The sequence below is a fragment of the Anomaloglossus baeobatrachus genome, chromosome 4 (genome assembly GCF_048569485.1).
Source record: "Anomaloglossus baeobatrachus isolate aAnoBae1 chromosome 4, aAnoBae1.hap1, whole genome shotgun sequence".
NCBI lineage: Eukaryota > Metazoa > Chordata > Amphibia > Anura > Aromobatidae > Anomaloglossus > Anomaloglossus baeobatrachus.
In genome coordinates this window covers 233,871,522-233,890,912 of record NC_134356.1, presented here as the reverse complement: position 1 = coordinate 233,890,912, position 19,391 = coordinate 233,871,522, and the positions used below count along the sequence as shown (strand labels likewise).

General features: G+C 40.9%; 1 protein-coding gene across 2 annotated transcripts in view; it reads right to left on the bottom strand.

The window, feature by feature from the left end:
* CFAP54 (cilia and flagella associated protein 54) overlaps nt 1–19,391 on the bottom strand; it is a 680,590-nt gene that overhangs the window by 42,622 nt on the left and 618,577 nt on the right. For both annotated transcript variants that reach the window (XM_075344744.1, XM_075344743.1), the window contains 2 exons: nt 17,664–17,822; nt 14,506–14,708 (listed from right to left, as the gene is read on the bottom strand). In XM_075344744.1, the coding sequence (XP_075200859.1) occupies nt 14,506–14,708; nt 17,664–17,822 (362 nt within the window). The remainder of the gene's footprint in view (nt 1–14,505; nt 14,709–17,663; nt 17,823–19,391) is intronic.

Here is a 19,391-nt window from a genome sequence, read left to right as displayed (position 1 = left end):
GAATAAAAATATGATCCACAACTGGATGTGTTAAAAAGAAATGTTCCTGTGCTGAGATAATCTTATAAATGTGCCCCTGCTATGTGCTGGGTAATGGTTGTATCTGACCATGCCAGATTTATTGTAATATACCGACACTATGTAGCAAGTATTTGTGAGGTGTAAAGGAAATGATACATGGTTTTCTAAATATTTTAAAAATATAAATCTGAAAATAGTAATATGCATTTGTATTCAGTCCCCGGTAGTCTGATATCCCTAAATAAAATCCTGAGTGACCATTTGCCTCCAAAAGTTCCCTAGTTGGTAAATTGAATCCACCTCTGTGTAATGTATTTTCATTATAACTACCGCTGTTCTGTGAAGACCTCAGAGTTTTGTTGCAGAACATTCTTGGTCATGGAAACCAAGGAACACACCAAACAGATCAGTAATAAAGTTGTGGAGAAAAATAAAGCAGGTATAGGTTATAAAAAAATAGCTCTAAAAATGTCATGGAGCATTATCCAAAATGAAATCAGTATGGCACAGCTGCAAACCTACCAAGACATGGCTTTCCACCTTAACTGACAGCCCAAGCATTGAGAGCATTAATTAGAGGAGCAGCCAAGAGGTATATGGTTATTCATGAGGAGCTGCAGAAATACACAGCTCAGTGGGAGAATCTGTCCACAGGACAATTATTAGACATATACTCCACAAATCTGGGATGTATGATAGAGTGGCAAAAAAGTCATTTTTGAAAGCAAGCCATTAATCCTGATAGAAAGTTTTCAAAAAGCCATATATGGGACACAGCTAGCATATGGAAGAAGGTCCTATGGTTAGATAAGACAAAACTAGAATTTTTTGGCATAAATGCAAGACAGTATTTGTGGTGAAAAATTAAAAATGGGTCTATCGGCATTGTCAATAAAATACTATTACTGCACCGGAGCCCTGAGAACCTCTAATGACCTCAGAGCATCCACTGCTCTTCTTTTTATTAGCCGGTTTGGCGCGACTTCAGCTCTTGCTGGATGCCGTCACCTAAAAAGAGATTCTCTGGGCTCCGATCCAGCAGTCACAGTCTACTGACAAGACTGATAGACCGGGTCTTGTGAAATGATTGGTACCAAATCTAGTCTGAATATACCTGTCCACAAGGTAACACAAAATGAAAAAAAGCAACATTTAACTATACACTTATGGTGTACCGTGGCATCTAAACAGTTTATGTGTACCACATCACACCTACTTGTGCATCTTTCTCAAAGAGTATTGTATATAAAGATTTTTTTTTTCTAAATGTGCGAAAGCACTAAAGGCCACTTTACACGCTGCGATGTCGGTACCGATATCGCTAGCGTAGGTACCCGCCCCCATCGGTTGTGCGACACGGGCAAATCGCTGCCTGTGGTGCACAACATCGTTAGGACCCGTCACACTACTTACCTGCCTAGCAATGTCGCTGTGACCGGCGAACCGCCTCCTTTCTAAGGGGGTGGTCCGTGCGGCGTCACAGCGACGTCACTAAGCGGCCGCCCAATAGAAGCAGAGGGGCGGAGATGAGCGGGACGAACATCCCGCCCACCTCCTTCCTTCCGCATTGCAGGCGGGACGCAGGTAAGGAGAGGTTCCTCGTTCCTGCGGTGTCACAAAGGAGCGATGTGTGCTGCCGCAGGAACGACGAACTACATTGTTACTGCAGCAGCAACGATAATTGAGAATGGAGCCCCATGTCACTGATGAGCGATTTTGCACGTTTTTGCGACGATGCAAAATCTCTCATAGGTATCACACGCAACAACATCGCTAAAGCGGCTGGATGTGCGGCACAAATTCCGTGACCCCAACGAGATCACCTTAGCGATGTCGTAGCGTGTAAAGCGGCCTTAACAGGCAGGTAGCAACTCCGTACCTGTCTTTTGTGCCCGCCTCCGTTCTTTGCTGACACAGACCACTCCTTTAATCAACCTTGTGAAACTATATATACAATTGTGCTGTCAATAAGAATCTACAACCTCTGAAAGGGTATTGATAATGCTTTCCTACACCGCATTATAGCCAAGCCTAATATCATCTCCTCTTCATAAGGATTTTCAAAATTAAATCATTCTTATGTTTCAATCCAATTATTGTTTTTCCACTCACCAGACCAAAGGAAAATGAAATCAATAAAGCAGCAAATACAAACCTCCGCAGCGCTTAACATTTACCAAAGCTTAATTATTTCCTAAAATCAAAATATTTGCATGCTAGATTTTCAATAAAAGATGTTATGAATTTCGGATGAGGATCTGCCCGGTCTGCTCATAATAAAGAACGCTTGCATAATGACACTTTCATCTTTGTAGAAAACATTTCATGACATTACATTACAGGGGGAGTTTGACTGAATTCATCATGACAAGTTTAAAAGCAACAAAGCTTTGTTTCTGTAATGAACACAATAATCAAAGGACTGCCTGCTTGTTAGCTTTCTGCTACAGTCAGGGTAATACACGAATATGCCTGCACCTGTCAGATTTCTGCTGCTGATGATCTGAGAAAAAGGAAAATAAACTAACAAATAGGCCCATACAACATTTTAATATGATGCCGTTTTGGAGATGCCAACTATGTTTAATGTTTGTCAGGATGAAATCTGATATTATACATTTTATATTGTAATTCTAGAACCTGTTTTACAAATGTGCACTTTATTCTATAAATATTGCACTGGGTGATACACATGATATTTGCAGTTTACTTACTAGAGAGAATGGCAGAAGACATGTACAAACACCAAAAATGTCTCCCTACTTTGTATACAAGTCTAGTAATCGGCAAATAGTAACTATTTGTGTTTGGATAAAGCTCACCAAATACCAAGTACTATTCCAGTATTCATCACGGCAAGAAAAACGCTCGGGTTCCCCATCAACTAGGTTCGTTATTCTTGACAAATACCGGAACAGTACTTTGGATTTGTTACAAATAATCCGAACAAAAATTGTTACTATTTGCACATCACTAGATACAACCTAAGAACAACTATCAGACTTTAGGTGACTTCTTCAGCTATGACCAGATTTCAAACCTAACCTGTGAATATTGCAAGTATGAGCATTTGCTTTTTGTATAAATAATGGAAAGATGCAAAGCCGGATGTTCCTCAGCCATAATCCAGAAACAGGGGCTTGATTTTCAAGCGCTATTAAAGAGCAAATGTCAACCTGTTTTATTTCACTCAAGCCATAATTATGATTTAGGCTGGAGTTACAAGCTAAATTTGCCTGCGACTTGGGTCAATCGGCCAAAGATCACTGCTATATTGCAGTATAATGCAGGTAAATGGAGTCATGTAGCGCCCCGTAAAATATTGTGACCATTACAGACAAAATCACACAAAGATGAGACTGGTTGGATTGTTTTCAACATTTTTGTAGCAGTCACAATGTGACCCCATTCATCCACATTAGCTGTGGCAGAGAGCGATCTTTGACTGTGCGATTACTGCCAAAGCCTGTTACCATATAATCCAAACCTAATACAGACCACCAATATTTTTGAGCAAAAATACTCCAAACATACTGTATTTTTGGCTGTGGCAGTAGATCATCAAATCCAATAGGAACCCTCTAGCCCATCTCCAAACCATGTAAATAGAGATAAGCAGACCAGCGGAAGTTTGGTGGATTCAGGCAGACTTTAGATAAAGTTCGATTTGGGACTCGGACTTGATCTGAACCCCAATGGAAGTCACTAATTGGGCAGTTGGGTTCTCCGCCCACATGCTGCCAGCCATGTACAGATCACTTCCGGGGGTGGGGTTTTTCCATTTTTTTCCCTTTTTTTGCTGCACACCACATCCGATCACACTGTTGTTACCTCCAGTGCAAGCCATTCAAACACTGCAAGTGAGCACAGAGTGTACCTGAGCACAGCCATGCTCGCGCAAGTGGTTTGCATATGTATAGCACCCAAACGCAGATCTCTGTTTTTTTGTAAAGTCTGTGTTCGGTCCGAACACCATTCACTCATTTCTACATGTAACGTAAAAAACACTTGGATACTAATGTATCAATATGTTTCACTTTATCTTCATTTCCAAGCTATGTTACAAATTCACGTCATGGCAAACAAACATTCACCACAACATGCCAATGTGCATATCCACCAGGTGGATTTGACACAGTACTGCACATCTGGACATTTCGGGGGCAGACCTTTTCTTCAAGAATCAACAATCTATGACTGTGGAGAATGTAGTACATGAAACATTTACAATCTTAAGATCCTACTTCATTTCTTATTTCATATGAAGACATACAGAGGATTTTTGTTGAATTCCATATGAATCTGACAGAAAATAATTGTGGCATCAGATGGCAAATTACAAGGATTCTAAGGGGAAATGTCTTTCTAATACAGAGCAGTATAGAGAAGGAAGCTGCAGGGATTCCACGTGCCTTCATATAGGCACAGTCCAAACGGCCTGCTCTGTAGGATGTCTAAAGTGATTTATATTTTTATTTATGAGTCCATCCAAAATGTTTATAGATTTCTTGTTGTTCTATATTGGAGTGCATATATTTCTGTTTTGTAAGGTTAAAAATTGTGGAAACGCAAGAAACAAAATACAAGTCTCTCATCTTTGTTTTTGCCTTTATAACAATGCAATGTACAGTATGTGCAGACTTTACATGGATGGCATCACTATCTTTATATGAAGCTTCTGCATATTATCATTTATTTACTAAAAAGATGTAAGAACAAATAGAGCTGGTGTAGTTGAAGTAAAATTTAGTTCTCTGATATAATTTTCTCATTAAAATGATTATATATTTTGTATAATATAAATGTATTAAAGGGGCTGTCCCCTACTTCAATATTGATGATATATTCATTTCATAGATCATCAATATCAGATCATCAGGGTTCTGAGGCTTGGTAATATATTTTGTGTAATATAAATGTATTAAAGGGGTTGTCCACTACTTCAATATTGATGATATATTCATTTCATAGATCATCAATATCAGATCATCAGGGTTCTGAGGCTTGGTAATATATTTTGTGTAATATAAATGTATTAAAGGGGTTGTCCACTACTTCAATATTGATGTTCTATCCACAGAATAGATGATCATTATCTGATTTGCTGTTACAAACTCAGCCAGAGGCTGGATGACAAAATGGTGTAATGAGTTGGGACCTCACAGTTCCATACACTATTTAATGGCTGCTCCCAGGTATTATCAACTGCTCAACTTCTTTTCAAGAGAATATGTATTGTACCCCCAGTGTGAGCCGTTCAAACACTGCAAGTGGCTCGCACTGGGCCGAGCACCGAGTGTACCAGAGCACAGCGATATGTGCTCGAGTGGATTGCATACGGAAAGCTCCCGAACTCTGTTTTTTGAGGATAGTCTGTATTTGGTATGAACCCCAAACCTCGGTTCACTCATCTCTAGTAATTCACAATTGCTCTTTTTTTGATTATAAAGAAGTGTTCCTTTATGTATGGAGTCAATTATTAAAGAGTTGCATAGTATAAAAACCTGGTATACTGGTAGGTATAGAAGTGTAACTTAAATCTCCTTGACAATTATGCAAAATCTGTTCCAAGACTCTCCTATAACATTTGTTTCCCTTTATGTGTCACACAGTCCTTCCTCAGTCCTCAAAAAAGTTTATTTTAATTAACAGATCTTGGAATTATAAGTTCCACAATTGGATGTGTTTAAAACAAATGTTCCTGTGCTGAGATAATGTTATATATGTGCCCCTGCTATATACTGTGCAATTAATGTGTCTGATCGTACAGGGACAGGTGTCTGATCATACCCCATCTCCTAGGCCGGGGAGAATACAGAAAAGTATACAGACATTACAGCAGGGGATCATAGATGATTGTTTTTGTGAGGTAAAGCATTTCCCTGCCTATTTTTAAAAAAAGACAGCTGCACTCTGAAATGCTAAAGCATGCAAATCATGATTGAAAGAATATAGACATGCATTACTGTTAAAGAAAATCTAAGAAAAAACTGAGATATTTAGCATACAATAATGGTCATATCTATATCTGTCCAGCAGTCTTGTCAAGGCAGTCTCATATTACTGGGAACCTACACTAAACTGAAGCCTCTCGCTGGGTTAAAAACCTCCAAGTGTATGGGCAAGTAGGAACCTGCTATAAAGAATAAAATCACTTGTGTCTAATGGGGGGAGGGATGCACAGTCAGAAGGCATTACCCCATAAATTAGAGAAAAAGACTGATGCCACTCCCAAATTTGCAGTATGAACAGGTGCATAACTGAACATGCCATATAATGACAAAAAAGACAGCTGCACTCTGAAATGCTAAAACATGCAAACCATGAATGTAAGAATATAGGTTCCTACTGGCCAATACACATGGAGGTTTTTAAGGCAAAGAGAGGCTTCAGTTCAGTGTAGATTCCCAATAATATGAGATTTCCTTGACGTGGCCATTTTTGTATGTTAAATATCTATTTTTTTCTTAGATTTCCTTAGGTAGTAATGCATGTCTATATTCTTATATTCATGGTTTGCCTGCTTTAGCATTTCAGAGTGCAATTGTCTTTTTTTTGTCATTATATGTCATGTTCACTTATGCACCTGTTCACACTGCATGTTAGGGAATGTAGTGAGTGTTTTTGTCTATTTCAAAAAAATGTTTTACCTTAATGTAATTATTTGCAATCCCATACTGTAATGTCTGTGAACCTTTTACATCCTCCCTGGCCCAGGAGACGTGGTATGATCAGACACGGCCATTACACAGTACATAGCAGGGACACATTTATAAGATTATCTCAGCACAGGGACTTATTTTTCTAAACACATCCAATTGTCGAACTTATTATTATTGAAAAAAATGAACTTTGTTTGTGGGAAAACGCATTTAAGGTCCAATAAGACTGCAAACTTTGCACCCAGTAAAAATACAAAGCATGAAACGAATGGGCCTCCATTGTGACCCATGTGTACAGATTATTTCTCTTCATCACCAACCCATAAATCTGCTTGTGATAAATCTCCAACAACAAAAATGTCAAGGTGTGAGGATAAACGTCCAGTTAGAGCTGAATCATCTACCTCTATGGATCAATGGGGGTCACCATTTCTGGAGAAAACTTAAAGTAAACTTTATGATTAAGCTGCTAATAAATTGCTGTTTGTACCGAAAATGTCTGTGATCCCCTAGCCAAGCAATATCTCTTTAAATGCCCACTCTGTGCCTCTTTGTACATCAATGTGTAGCTGTGATATATAAAAATAAACGTATTATTACGCTATAAATATAATATATTTGCTTTGAAATGTCATGTGCAACAAAAAAATATTGCTTTGTCCCCTGATGACATTTGGTATATATTCAACAGAAATCATCACAGTCCAGCAGTAATGTAAGATAATGCACTTTCTCTAAGACGCAGAACAATATGCAAGTCAAACATTACAATATGAAAATCTATTTGTGCATTCAGATCACGTTCCTCCTTCGATTTAAGCCAACTATTTCAGGAGGTCAGTGCGGGAACGATTCTTCTGCTGAGGTGCAAAACATGCATTAAATCCCAGCCAGATTCTAGGTCCTTTCTATTGACCCTATGTGTAATTTCTATACTTAAACATATATTAATTGAGAATATGAAGCTTTGTGGCAGAAGAAGGTTGATTCTCTTAAAATGTAGCTCGGCGTGCTGCAGAAAGAAAGTCAGCTTTGTAATCCTATCAATGTTGAAGCTTCCCACTGGTTCAGCTGGCACCCCCATTTACGGAAACAGATGGTAAGGTCATTGCTAGCATTTAGGAAATTGTAACTCTCGGAGCAGAAGACAGTATGTATATTTTACTTAGCATTCACATGTCATTTAATTGCTTTAAACAGAAAATGATGTTTCCCGAGCACACAGCTCGTAGAAAAAAAAAAGCTTAATTACTCGCTAGTTGCTAAGGTAACAACACTTTCTCTAGGAAAATAAATTCCCAGATTTATGTAAACATAGCAATAATTAAAAAAAAAATCCACTGATTTATTAGGAGAGGGATGACATTTAGTTGAATCATTAGCAAGGAACCATTGCTATAGGTTATATTTAACTAATTCGATTTTACACCTCAAAGTTATATTCTCTACAGAGATTGAAAATAGAACTGTTTTTGTAAAGTAGCTCCACTAACACCAACGGAGTCACATTATAGAGAGACGTTAAAAAAAGGTAAATCATACATGATTTTGTTCCTATTGTGTAACACAGAATACTGTTTATATAAATATCAATTTCCATCATAAAAGCTTGATTTTGGGTAGCATCGTAGGTTTCCAAAAATATGCAATTTTGTTTTTATGTCGCAGGTGAACTGGGACATTCGCGTGAACATCTCTGAACATCAAGATACTGTATAAGCACAAATGAAGAATTTACAACATTCATGCCCAAGCTTAGATTATGGGGAATGGGGCTTGATTACAAAAACATACAACTACACATACGAAACTACTATGGGGATATACTATATACACAGTATACTATTGTGAAGTGTAAAGGACATGATACGTGGTTTTCTAAATATTTAAAAAATATAAGTCTAAATAGTGACATGCATTTGTATTCAGACCCCCTGACTCAATACTTTATAGGACCACCTGTCACCTGTCATTATTGCTGCAAGTCTTTTGGGTATGTCTTGAGCAGCTTTGCATATTTAGGGGATGACATTCTTATTGATTTGTCCAAATAAAATATGTCTAGCTCAGTGAGTATGGACAGAGAGCATCTGTGAACAGCAATTTTCAAGTCTTGCCATAGATTCTCAATGGAATTTAGGTCTGGACTTGTCTGGGTCATTTACACACATGAATATGCTTTGATCTAAACTATCCATTGTAACTCTGGCAGTCTGCTTAGCATTGTTGCCCTGATGGAAGGTGAGCATACATCCCAGCCTCAAGCCTTTTGTAGCCCATTGCCCTGTATTTAGCTCCATCCATCTTCTCATCAACTCTGACCAGCTTATCTGTCCCTGCTGAGAAAAAGCATTCCCATAGCATGATGCTGCCACCACCATGTTTGATGGGTAGGATGGGTTTTCAGGGTGATGTGAAGTGTTTTACATTTAGCCCAAAAAGTTCTACTTTGGTCTCATCTGATCAGAGCTCTGTCTACCACATGTTAGCTGTGTCCCCTACATGATATGTGGAATAAGATGCTCTGGTCAGATGAGAACAATGTAGACCCTTTTGGGCTAAATGAAAAATGCTATGTGTGGCAAAAAACTAACATTGCACTTTACCATGAAAACACCATCCCTACCATCAAACATGGTGGTGGTGCATTATGCTGTAGGGATGCTTTTCTTTAGCAGGGACAGCGATACTGGTCAGAGTTGATGAGAAGATGGATGGAGGAAAAAATGCTAGAGCCTGCAAAAGACTTGATACTGGGGCATAGCTTCACCTTCCAGCAAAACAAAAACCCTAAACATACTGCCAGAGCTACAATGTAATAGTTTGGAGGATCAAAGCATATTGATGTGTTTAAATGACCCAGTCAAAGTCCAGATGTAAATCTCATTGAGAATCTATGACAAGACTAAAAAATTCCAGAAGAGAAACCGTAGGTGGGTCATCTGAGATGGTGATGGAGATACGAAAGAATCAAGTAGACTTGATGCAGTTTTATTATCTACGCATTTGAAATCTGAAGACTTCTTCATCAGGATGAAACCACATGCAACCACATAGCTTCATACTGACAGGCTTAAATAGGAAGTACACGCAAATAAAGGTGCCTCACCGATCAGCTGTTTGAAGGGGCATTAGTGCTTTTTTGAGAACCATGTCCCCTTTACATTTAACACTGACTTGTACTGCACAAATACTACACTTCTAGTAATGGCTTTGCCAAGCAAAAAGCAGTGATATACTGTAAAGCACAAAGGGGAAACCAAGCACTGATGCTACTTCATGTACAGCGTTGTGCAGTATAGAATAGTAGAATACTTTGGACTATACAAATGACTAATTAGTAGCGGGCCAAGATGTGAACTCTCACTAATCTAAAATTGAATGCCAGGAGCAGACACTGACAAAGGGTCCCCTGTACTGGACATTTGTTTAAGTCATGTCATCCCATCATAACTTGCACACCCACATATATATATACAGTACAGACCAAAAGTTTGGACACACCTTCTCATTCAAAGAGTTTTCTTAATTTTCATGACTCTGAAAATTGTAAATTCACATCAAAACTATGAAATAACACATGTGGAATGAAATACTTAACAAAAAAGTGTGAAACAACTGAAAATATGTCTTATATTCTAGGATCTTCAAAGTAGCCACCTTTTGCTTTGATTACTGCTTTGCACACTCTTGGCATTCTCTTGATGAGGTTCAAGAGGTAGTCACCGGAAATGGCTTTCACTTCACTGGTGTGCCCTGTCCGGTTTAATAAGTGGGATTTCCCACTTTTCCCATTTCATTCCACATGTGTTATTTCATAGTTTTGATGCCTTCAATGTGAATCTACAATTTTCAAAGTTAGGAAAATAAAGAAAACTCTTTGAATGAAAAGGTGTGTCCAAACTTTTGGTCTGTACTGTATATATATATATATATACATATATATATAGATACACACACACAGTATATACACACACAACTAGCTGTAGTACCCGGCAGTACCTGGGACAGTAACTAAAGCCCGCTTTACACGCTACAATATATCTTACAATGTGTCGGCGGGGTCACGTCGTAAGTGACGCACATCCGGCATCATAAGGTACATTGTAGTGTGTGACAGGTACGTGCGATTGCGATTGAACGTTAAAACGTTCATCGCATACACATCAATGAATCCTGACGAATTGCATGTCGGGTTGTTCAATGTTCTCGAGGCAGCACACATCGCAGTGTGTGACCCCCTCGGGAACATTGAACAGATCTTACCTGCATCCCGCCGCTCCAGCCGGCAATGTGGAAGGAAAGAGGTGGGCGGGATGTTTACGTCCCACTCATCTCCGCCCATCCGCTTCTATTGGCCGGCTGCCGCGTGACATCGATGTGACGCCGAACGTCCCTCCCACTCTAGGAAGTGGATGTTCGCCGCCCACATCGAGGTCATATGGACGGGTAAGTACGTGTGACGGGGGTTAATCGTTTGTGCGGCACGTTCAACAAATTGAACGTGCCACACATACGATGGGGGCGTTGCAAATCGCATACGATATCGTATGCGAAATTGCAACGTGTAAAGCAGGCTTAAGTCTCTCCTCCAGTCTCCCTTAATCCCCCTTTCCCACTCTCCCTTTCTCTCCCTCTCTCTATCTCTCCCCACCCTCCCTCTCTACCACCGAAATCATATTAACAGAAGTGGGTGGAAGAAAAGGGTTAATCCATGCTGCCAGAAGAAGATCACAGAAGATTGATGGAGATTCACCGTATCTGATTTTATTGTTCTACGCGTTTTAGAGTCATGCAACCCCTTCTTCAGGAACAAAATCAATAATGTACATTATTATAACTGTGATTGGTTGCTATACTAGGCTAACTGTCAAAATAGCCAATATATTACCACACATTGAAAACAGTAAGTATGCATTTTGTTGGTTTTTTTTGGTGAATAACTGTAAAGTGCGGGTTTAAAATTTCCCCTCAATACATATTCTATGGCATTCTCTGATTCAAATGAAGTGGTTGTGCAAAATTTTGTGATTGTAAATGCACACCCTTAACTTAATATATACAGTATATATTGCACATTCACACATGTACACATTACACACACATATATACTGTATATATATATACTAAACACATGTTATGCTCAAATGTATACATTACATATATAACTACACACATTACACTTGTGGTATGTTTTCCTCTAAAAACACCAAAATGCAGCCAAGTGTGAACATAACCTAAAAAGGAGGGAAGCCTAGCTATTCCGATGAAAATGTTGTTTTCTGCCGGGACAAACATATTCACTTCTAAATATCTATAGCAAAACAGATACATTTTTTTCTTTTTTACATACATTTTGGGACATAACATATGTCCATGGTATTTAATGGTTTATGATGTTTATTTTAACAAGTGTATAAACATATGATTACTATGATAGTTTTGGTGCCATTGTTTTTTTTTAAAACTTTAGGCGGAAAAAAACCTGATTTTTACTTTTCAGCTTTTTACCAAAAAATGTACTAATATGTAGAGATGCATGTATGTACCAGTACAATATGCTTGTAAAGAAGAAAAAATATCACTTAGATTATTAAGCACAGGAAATATTTGTAAACATAACGGTGCATCCTGTGGCTCACTGATAAAAATTGTGTTACAAGAAAACTAATTAAGGCTATGTGCGCACTTACCGGATTTTGCCGCGGATTTTCCGCGGATTTGCTGCATGTTTCGCTGCAGAAAATGTTCATAACATCTCTGCAGTGAATCACCAGCAAATCCTATGGAGAAAAAAAATCCTGTGCGCACTGGGCGGAATTTGACAGCTGCATGTTTTGCTGCGGGAATCCCGCAGCAAAAACAAGTGCATGTCACTTCTTTTCCGCACATCGCTGCGAGATTTCACTCCATTGACTCAATGTTAATCATGAAATCCCGCAGGGAATAACGCAGGCAGCAAATTCTGTGCGGTTCACTGCGTTTTCCTGCGGTATTCCCTGCGGTATTTCGCGGTTTACCTCCGGTAATGTGCATCGCTTGTCTGCGGTTTTGCAGGGAAGTGATGTCATTACAGGAAGAGGAAGCCGTGCAGAGAGTAAACACACACAGATCACACACACACACATCACAGACACAGAACACATAGACACAGACACATAGAACACACATAGAAAGAAAACGGAAATATAGAAAAAAAAGAACGTGGGCTCCGCTGCATATTTACCGTCCAGCCGAGGTAAGCACACAGCGGCGGCCCGGTATTCTCAGGCTGGGGAGGGAGAGGGGCAGGGGTAATGTCCCCCGCCTCACTCCCCCTCCGGCAGCCGAGAATATCAGCCGCAGCTGCCCCGGCACTGTCGCATGCAATATGCGGCACTACCGGAGTGTCCTCGGCTCTTCTTGCCACCGTGTAGCAGTGGTGGCAAGGTAATACAAGGGGTTAATGGTGGTGGGGGACCACCGCCATTAACTCCAGGCTTGATCATGGCAGCGTCTATGTGACAGCTGACATGATCAACCCGTAAGTAAAGTGAAAAAAACACAGACACCAAAAATCCTTTATTTTAAATAAAACCAACAAGCCTCGTTAACCCTTTTATTAACCCCCCCCAAACAAAACTCCGGCGTAATCCACAGCTCCGGCGTAATCCACAGGGTCCTGCACTGCTGACATCCAGCCGCGATGTGTCACAGACACAGCGCTGAATGAATGCAGCAGACAGCAGAGGTAATTACCGGTCATTTCCCACGGCCGGTAATGTGAACTCACTGCCGACCGTGGGAAATGCAGCGATCTGTCCTCTATCTATCCCTCTATCTATCTGTCTGTCTATCTATCTATCCCTCTATCTATTCTTCTGTCTATCTACTATCAGAATTAAATGTATTTTTTTTTTTTTTCTTCAATGTGCTTTATTGCATTGAATGCAATAAAGCACATCCCAACCCGCACGCGGCAAAACCGCGGCAATACCGCGAACAATATCGCGGTAAAACCGCAGCAAACCGCGGCAAACCGCATGCGGTTTTCGGGTGCGGTTTCCCGCGGTTTTTTACCGCGGGTGCGGTAATCTTTGAGAGCATGCGGAATTTACGCAAGGAAATTTCATTTCCCAGTGCGCACAGAGCCTAAATATTTAAGGCACCACTCCAGTGATTTGTTTTTTTTTCTGTGATGGAGTGGTGTTTTTAATCTAAGGTCCCTGCTCCTTCTCTTATACTTGCCCTCCGGCGTCTACACCTTGCATCAATGCAGCTTCGGGCCCGTGACGCCATTCTGTAACCATAACTTCTGACTAGCCGGAAGTCAGAAGTTATGTCACAAGCTCTCAATGCAAGTCTATAGACTCTCATAGACTTTCATTAAAGAGTGACCTCCAGCTCGCTCCATGAAACACTGGAGAAGCCAGTAGGTCACAAACTGATAGAGACTGGAGGTAATAGAAGATACAGACGGTGGCGGGTTAGTATAAGATTAAGGTCAGGGCACTTAGATTTAAAGCACCACTCCAGCAGATAAATAAAAGGAAAAATGCTGGTGTGGTGCTATAAAGCAACTATTGAGTACATTCAGTTGTGGATAGGGACCTTGTCTACAAAAGGAGATAATGTTTATACACAAAATAAACTATATAAAAGCATCTAGTGAGAACATTCAGATATTATGGGGACATTAGTTACTCAGGGAGCTGAATTCAGATGTGTCTACACAGTTAGATGATAAACACAGTAGTGTCTTATGTAACTGATATAAACCTACAGAAACCAGCCCCTTATTGTACCTACATATGAATATCCAGGCACAAATAATCTAAAATACCTTAGATGAAGTATAAAAGCCAGTTGTTTTCTGTTCTAGTCCCCACAGTAGTTCTGCAGGAAAGTCATTCACACAGCATGTGGAATAAGAATCAAGATACTTCTTGAGAAACAGGTGCATCTCCACATAGCGCAGTGTAATCCCATTATCAAAGACAGATGTGTACAGTGTGTCAGTGGCAGACACTTTTCCATCATCAAAATCTATAAAAAGACATACACATATTAAAGAATGACATATTGCAATTTTAAATTATTTATTCTATCTGTAATTGTTAATTCTAAATGTATTTGGAGTCTTAAATTTGTGCTATGTCGGAGAGTTACGCCAGAGGGTGCCGGCTACACACATTTTCAGCTGACTCCTGTAGGAGAGCTCACAGAAGATAGTACTATTCAAGTGGTATAGGAAGTAACCCGAGATAGGTTGGTGCTCAGATCAAAGAGGCATGTTATCTAGAAAGAACATGATTGATCATGGGAAGTCTCCTAAGGAGCATTTTCAGTAAATGCATCATTTACAATTAGGAGGTGTGCCACCACTGCAGCGGTCGAACCGCTCGGATCCGGGGGTGATTACTTGTGGCTCGAGGGTCTCCGTACCCGGGGGGCCAGGGGCCACACTCAAATGAAGAAGGGGGGTATTTACAGGGGAGATATAGTTCGTGACACCATCCATGGTGTGTGGTAATAGGGAGTACTGCCGCTGCCGTTGGGAGTACCAGGGTTGATGGAATGGGGGCAGCTAGATGACGTTTTCCCTCCACGGGTAGGGAATGCCCCGGGCCTCTGGATGGTGGGCGACAGTGCAGGGGGGAGCGCAGGGCTGGTTGGGAGCTTGGGTTAATCAGGTACTCACTCAGCAAAAAAGCAGATGCTGCAAACGTAGTAAGCCAAGTCTCTGGGTGCCGCTGCCCTCTTGGGGAGCTCGTCCGAGTCCCGTCCCCTACTGTACTGCCTGGTGGTTCGTGGCCTCCCTCCTGGCACTGTATTTTAGTGTTTAGTTGGCTGTCAGGTTGGAGCTTTCCGGGCCCCGCTCCCTGCTAAGAGTAGCAGAGGAGCTTGCTCTCAGGAGCTCACACTTGGGATTTCAGTGGGCTGCTTGCTTGGAAAGCCCTATCCCCCTCGTTGCGCTAATGCCCCCGATCTCTGAGCTTTGTGGGAACAGTCCATATATGCCCTGTCTTCCGCAGGTTAATTGCCAAGTTGCTTGAAGCTTCTCCGCGACATAGGGTCCACGTACCCCAACATGCCTTCGGTCCCAGTCCGGCTATTGAATTGCGGCTGCTGGCTATCCTCCAAGACTAGCCAAGCACCCAGTCCCAATCTCCCGCGACTGGGTCTCCGACTCCTCTTGGTCCAGACCACCGTCTGCGACCTATTCTCCTTTCCCCTGGGAGCTCATACTCCCAGCTTCCTCGAGCTCCTCACTGCTCGAGGGCTACCACTCAACTGACTTGTCACCTCCCACCTCCCTGCCTGACCCCTAGGTGGGCGGCCCTATTCTAGCTTAAGCAGCCCACTGGTGTGCCTGACAGGTGTGGTGCGAGGTGTAACTAGGATTTGTGGATGCTGGTGGAGGCAGTACCGCAAGATAGGTACCCAGAACCATGGGGGGTTGAGTCCTGCATGGGGAGAAAAAATTGTGCAGAACCCTGTGACGACCTGACCTGACAAAGGCCCTCAGGAAGTGAGGGAGCACTCTATGTATGAGCTATTTCCATATCTGGACCAGCCTGTTTATGGGGTTTCCAGACAATAATAAATGTGGACCTTGGTTAAAAAAGTAAAGCACTTAGTGACTGTGTGTGGTGCTCAGACCGAAGAGGAATGTCAACCAGAAAGGACAAGAATGAACTTAGTACAACCTGAGGAGTGTTTTCAGATAATGCATAATTTGTGTCATGATTCCTCTGTGCAGAGCCTCTTGCACACTAGGAGATGCTCTGCTGTGTTTTCCTGGGCTACTGGCTGGCAGGTTCATTGACAGTGCAGTCTTCCATGCTGGTTCTGGGAGGTGCTGATTGCTCAGGTGTTCCATCTTCTGGGTAAATGCTCTGCTTCTTTAGTGAGCATGCTCTACCAGCAGCTTGCCAGCTATACATTCTGGTTCTGTTGTTGTGCTGTCGGCCTGTGTTCCTGCCTGTGCTCTGATCCCGGACTGCTGTTTGACTCCTCTCTGCCTGCTCCCTGTTCCTGTCATGACCTCCTGGCTTTTGAACTCTGACCATTACCCGACCAGGTCTCATTTTTCTCCTTGAATCCATTATATGCCTTTCCAGAATTCTGACCCTCGGATTGTGACCTGACTATGCCTCTGTGTACTCCCTGTGTTCATAAGTGTTCTCCTGTTACCTGACCTCTGCTTTCCTGACTACTCTACCGATAAGTAGTAACTAGCATCACAATTTGCAATTAGACAGGATTCAAGAAGTGAGAGTGTACCCTATGTATGAGTTATTTCCAAATCTGGATCAGCCTGTTCAAGGGGTTTCTGGACACTAAAAAATATGGATTTTGGTTGAATAGGTAAAGCACTTAGTAAATGTGTGTGGCACTCAGACCAAAGAGGAATTCCAACCAGAAAGGACATGAGTGAACTCAGTACAATTTCTGAGGAGTGTTATCAGTAAATGAATAATTTACAATTAGGTAGGTAAGCTCACGAGTTATTTCCATATCTGGATCAGCTTGTTCAATGTGTTTATGGACACTAAAAAAATTGGATCTTCGGATCTTTGTTAAAGAAAGTAAAGCACTTAGTAACTAACTATTTTTACATAAATCCAGGGCTCGCTCAATATTCTACATCATGCAAAGGGAGAAGGATGCTGTGTAATTCCTAATGTATGCCTCTGAAGCCACACAGAGAACTACTGACCCTTCATTCTGTTATATCATGGTAAACTGGTCTGGCATACAGAGGAGGTGGTAAGCCAAGCCCTATTTTACAAATGAGCTGTAACATGGCGATATTGAAAGGAAGGGGTAGTGACTCTAAGATGTTAACCTCTTTTAGAGCCCAAAAAGCTGTAATGTCAAATGCTAATTCACAACCAAATGTTACTATGTTTCATTAGATTCATTAAATGTGGCATAGACTGGGGTCAGCCTTATCAGGATTTGGTGTCTACAAATTCATGGCATAAAGTCATTTACCTGTCATTGTGAGCAGATTTTGAAGTCTCATTAGGTGATTATGATATCGGATGACATGAACCCAAGACAACATATCTATGGGAAGACTATCTTCAATGCTTTTCTTTCCATCTACAGGACTTTCATCAGCATGTTCAGCATTGTTGGGTTGTTTATTATCTGTGAACAAAAACTTTTACTTTTATATTTGTATTTCGGATTGTGGTTCGCATATTTGTACAATATAGCTCTTGAGTATGATTGAGATATTTTAGTTATGTGATATCACTTAATGCTTTGATTCCTTTAATATGCAATGGCAAGAACCTCCCTCTTTATATCACATGATCAGCATTTTCGTTCGTTTGGCACTTATTATGCACAGTCCTTGTCCTGATCACGTGATCGTGTCCGTACATGTGATTGAGTCAGATGATCAGCATCCTTGTTTGCTTGGCACGCGTTGTTATGCACTGCCCTTGCCCTGATCACGTGATCATGTTCATACATGTGATTGAGTCAGATGACCAGAACCTCTAACTACGTCAGCAACAAACTCAGGAAATGAGTATCCATCCCTCCGCACAAGGTGCTGGATCTACTGAGGCAATTGCCTTTACAGTATGTCATTGGCCTTCGACAGCTTAATAGCACCCATACCAGAAGCCCATCACGCTGGCTGAATCATTTAATTACAAAATGTGAGTGGGGTGTTGTGGATTCCTGGACCTATTTGTGTTAAGGTTGCTGCATATACAGTTATAAGATTTAATTATAATGGGAACTTCTACTCTATGGTCTAATATACTGGAGGATGACACTTTTTACATGTATATTCACTGATCTATTTATTTAGAGACATATATGAGTATTATTGTAGCCATACATCTCAGATTATGTCTCTATATACACTGATGAGCAAAAGGATAACAGTGTTTTGTACCTTTGAGTTTCAGGCTCCATATCTCACCATCCACTCCAGCTTTAACCGTGAGACTACCTTCATTTTATAGTCAATCATCTTGGCTATCGCATTCATAAATAATACTTGCAACTATTTAGCATAAACAGTAATTAGTGTCATGCATCTGAATGTCTGAATGCATACTCAAGAGTCTGTGCTTTGTGGTCAGCTTCCCTATCTGCCGGACCACAGTAGATTCTCCTTTCCTTTGGGTATTTGGTTTCTGTTATTCTTGCTTTGGTTCTATTAGGGTAAAAGGTGTATTCATTTACTCAGTTGCCTGCCCAATCACCTTTTGGGTGCAGCTTTAAATACTTTCTTACTGCTGGTGTTTCCTGCTGGTGATATTCTCATTTTGAAGTACAGTTATATTGCTTTTAGTTTCTCTCAGTCAGTGGAATACCAGCTAGAATATTTCTCTTTGCTGTTTTAGTTCTCCCCTCTGCCTCTATATTAAGCTTGTTGTCAGTAAGAAGGTGGCACATTCCTTAGCATTATTGACCCTTTCTGATATTTTGTTGTTTGTCTTACTCACTCTGGGATCACTTTCTACTTTAGCACACTTTCCCTTCTGTAGGAAATCTGCACTCTGCTCTGCCCTCCAGTTCCTTAGGAGAAAGATAAAATGTTCAAAGGCCGATCAGTTGACATTGCTTAGTTTGTGGTCAGGGTTATTGCAACAGTAGCAGAAACCACTAGGAACTGAAGCGTTGAATCTCTAGTCTGTACAAAAACCGTAAGGGACAGTTGCAGTTTTTAGTGTGTTACCTTTACCCCTTTCTAAG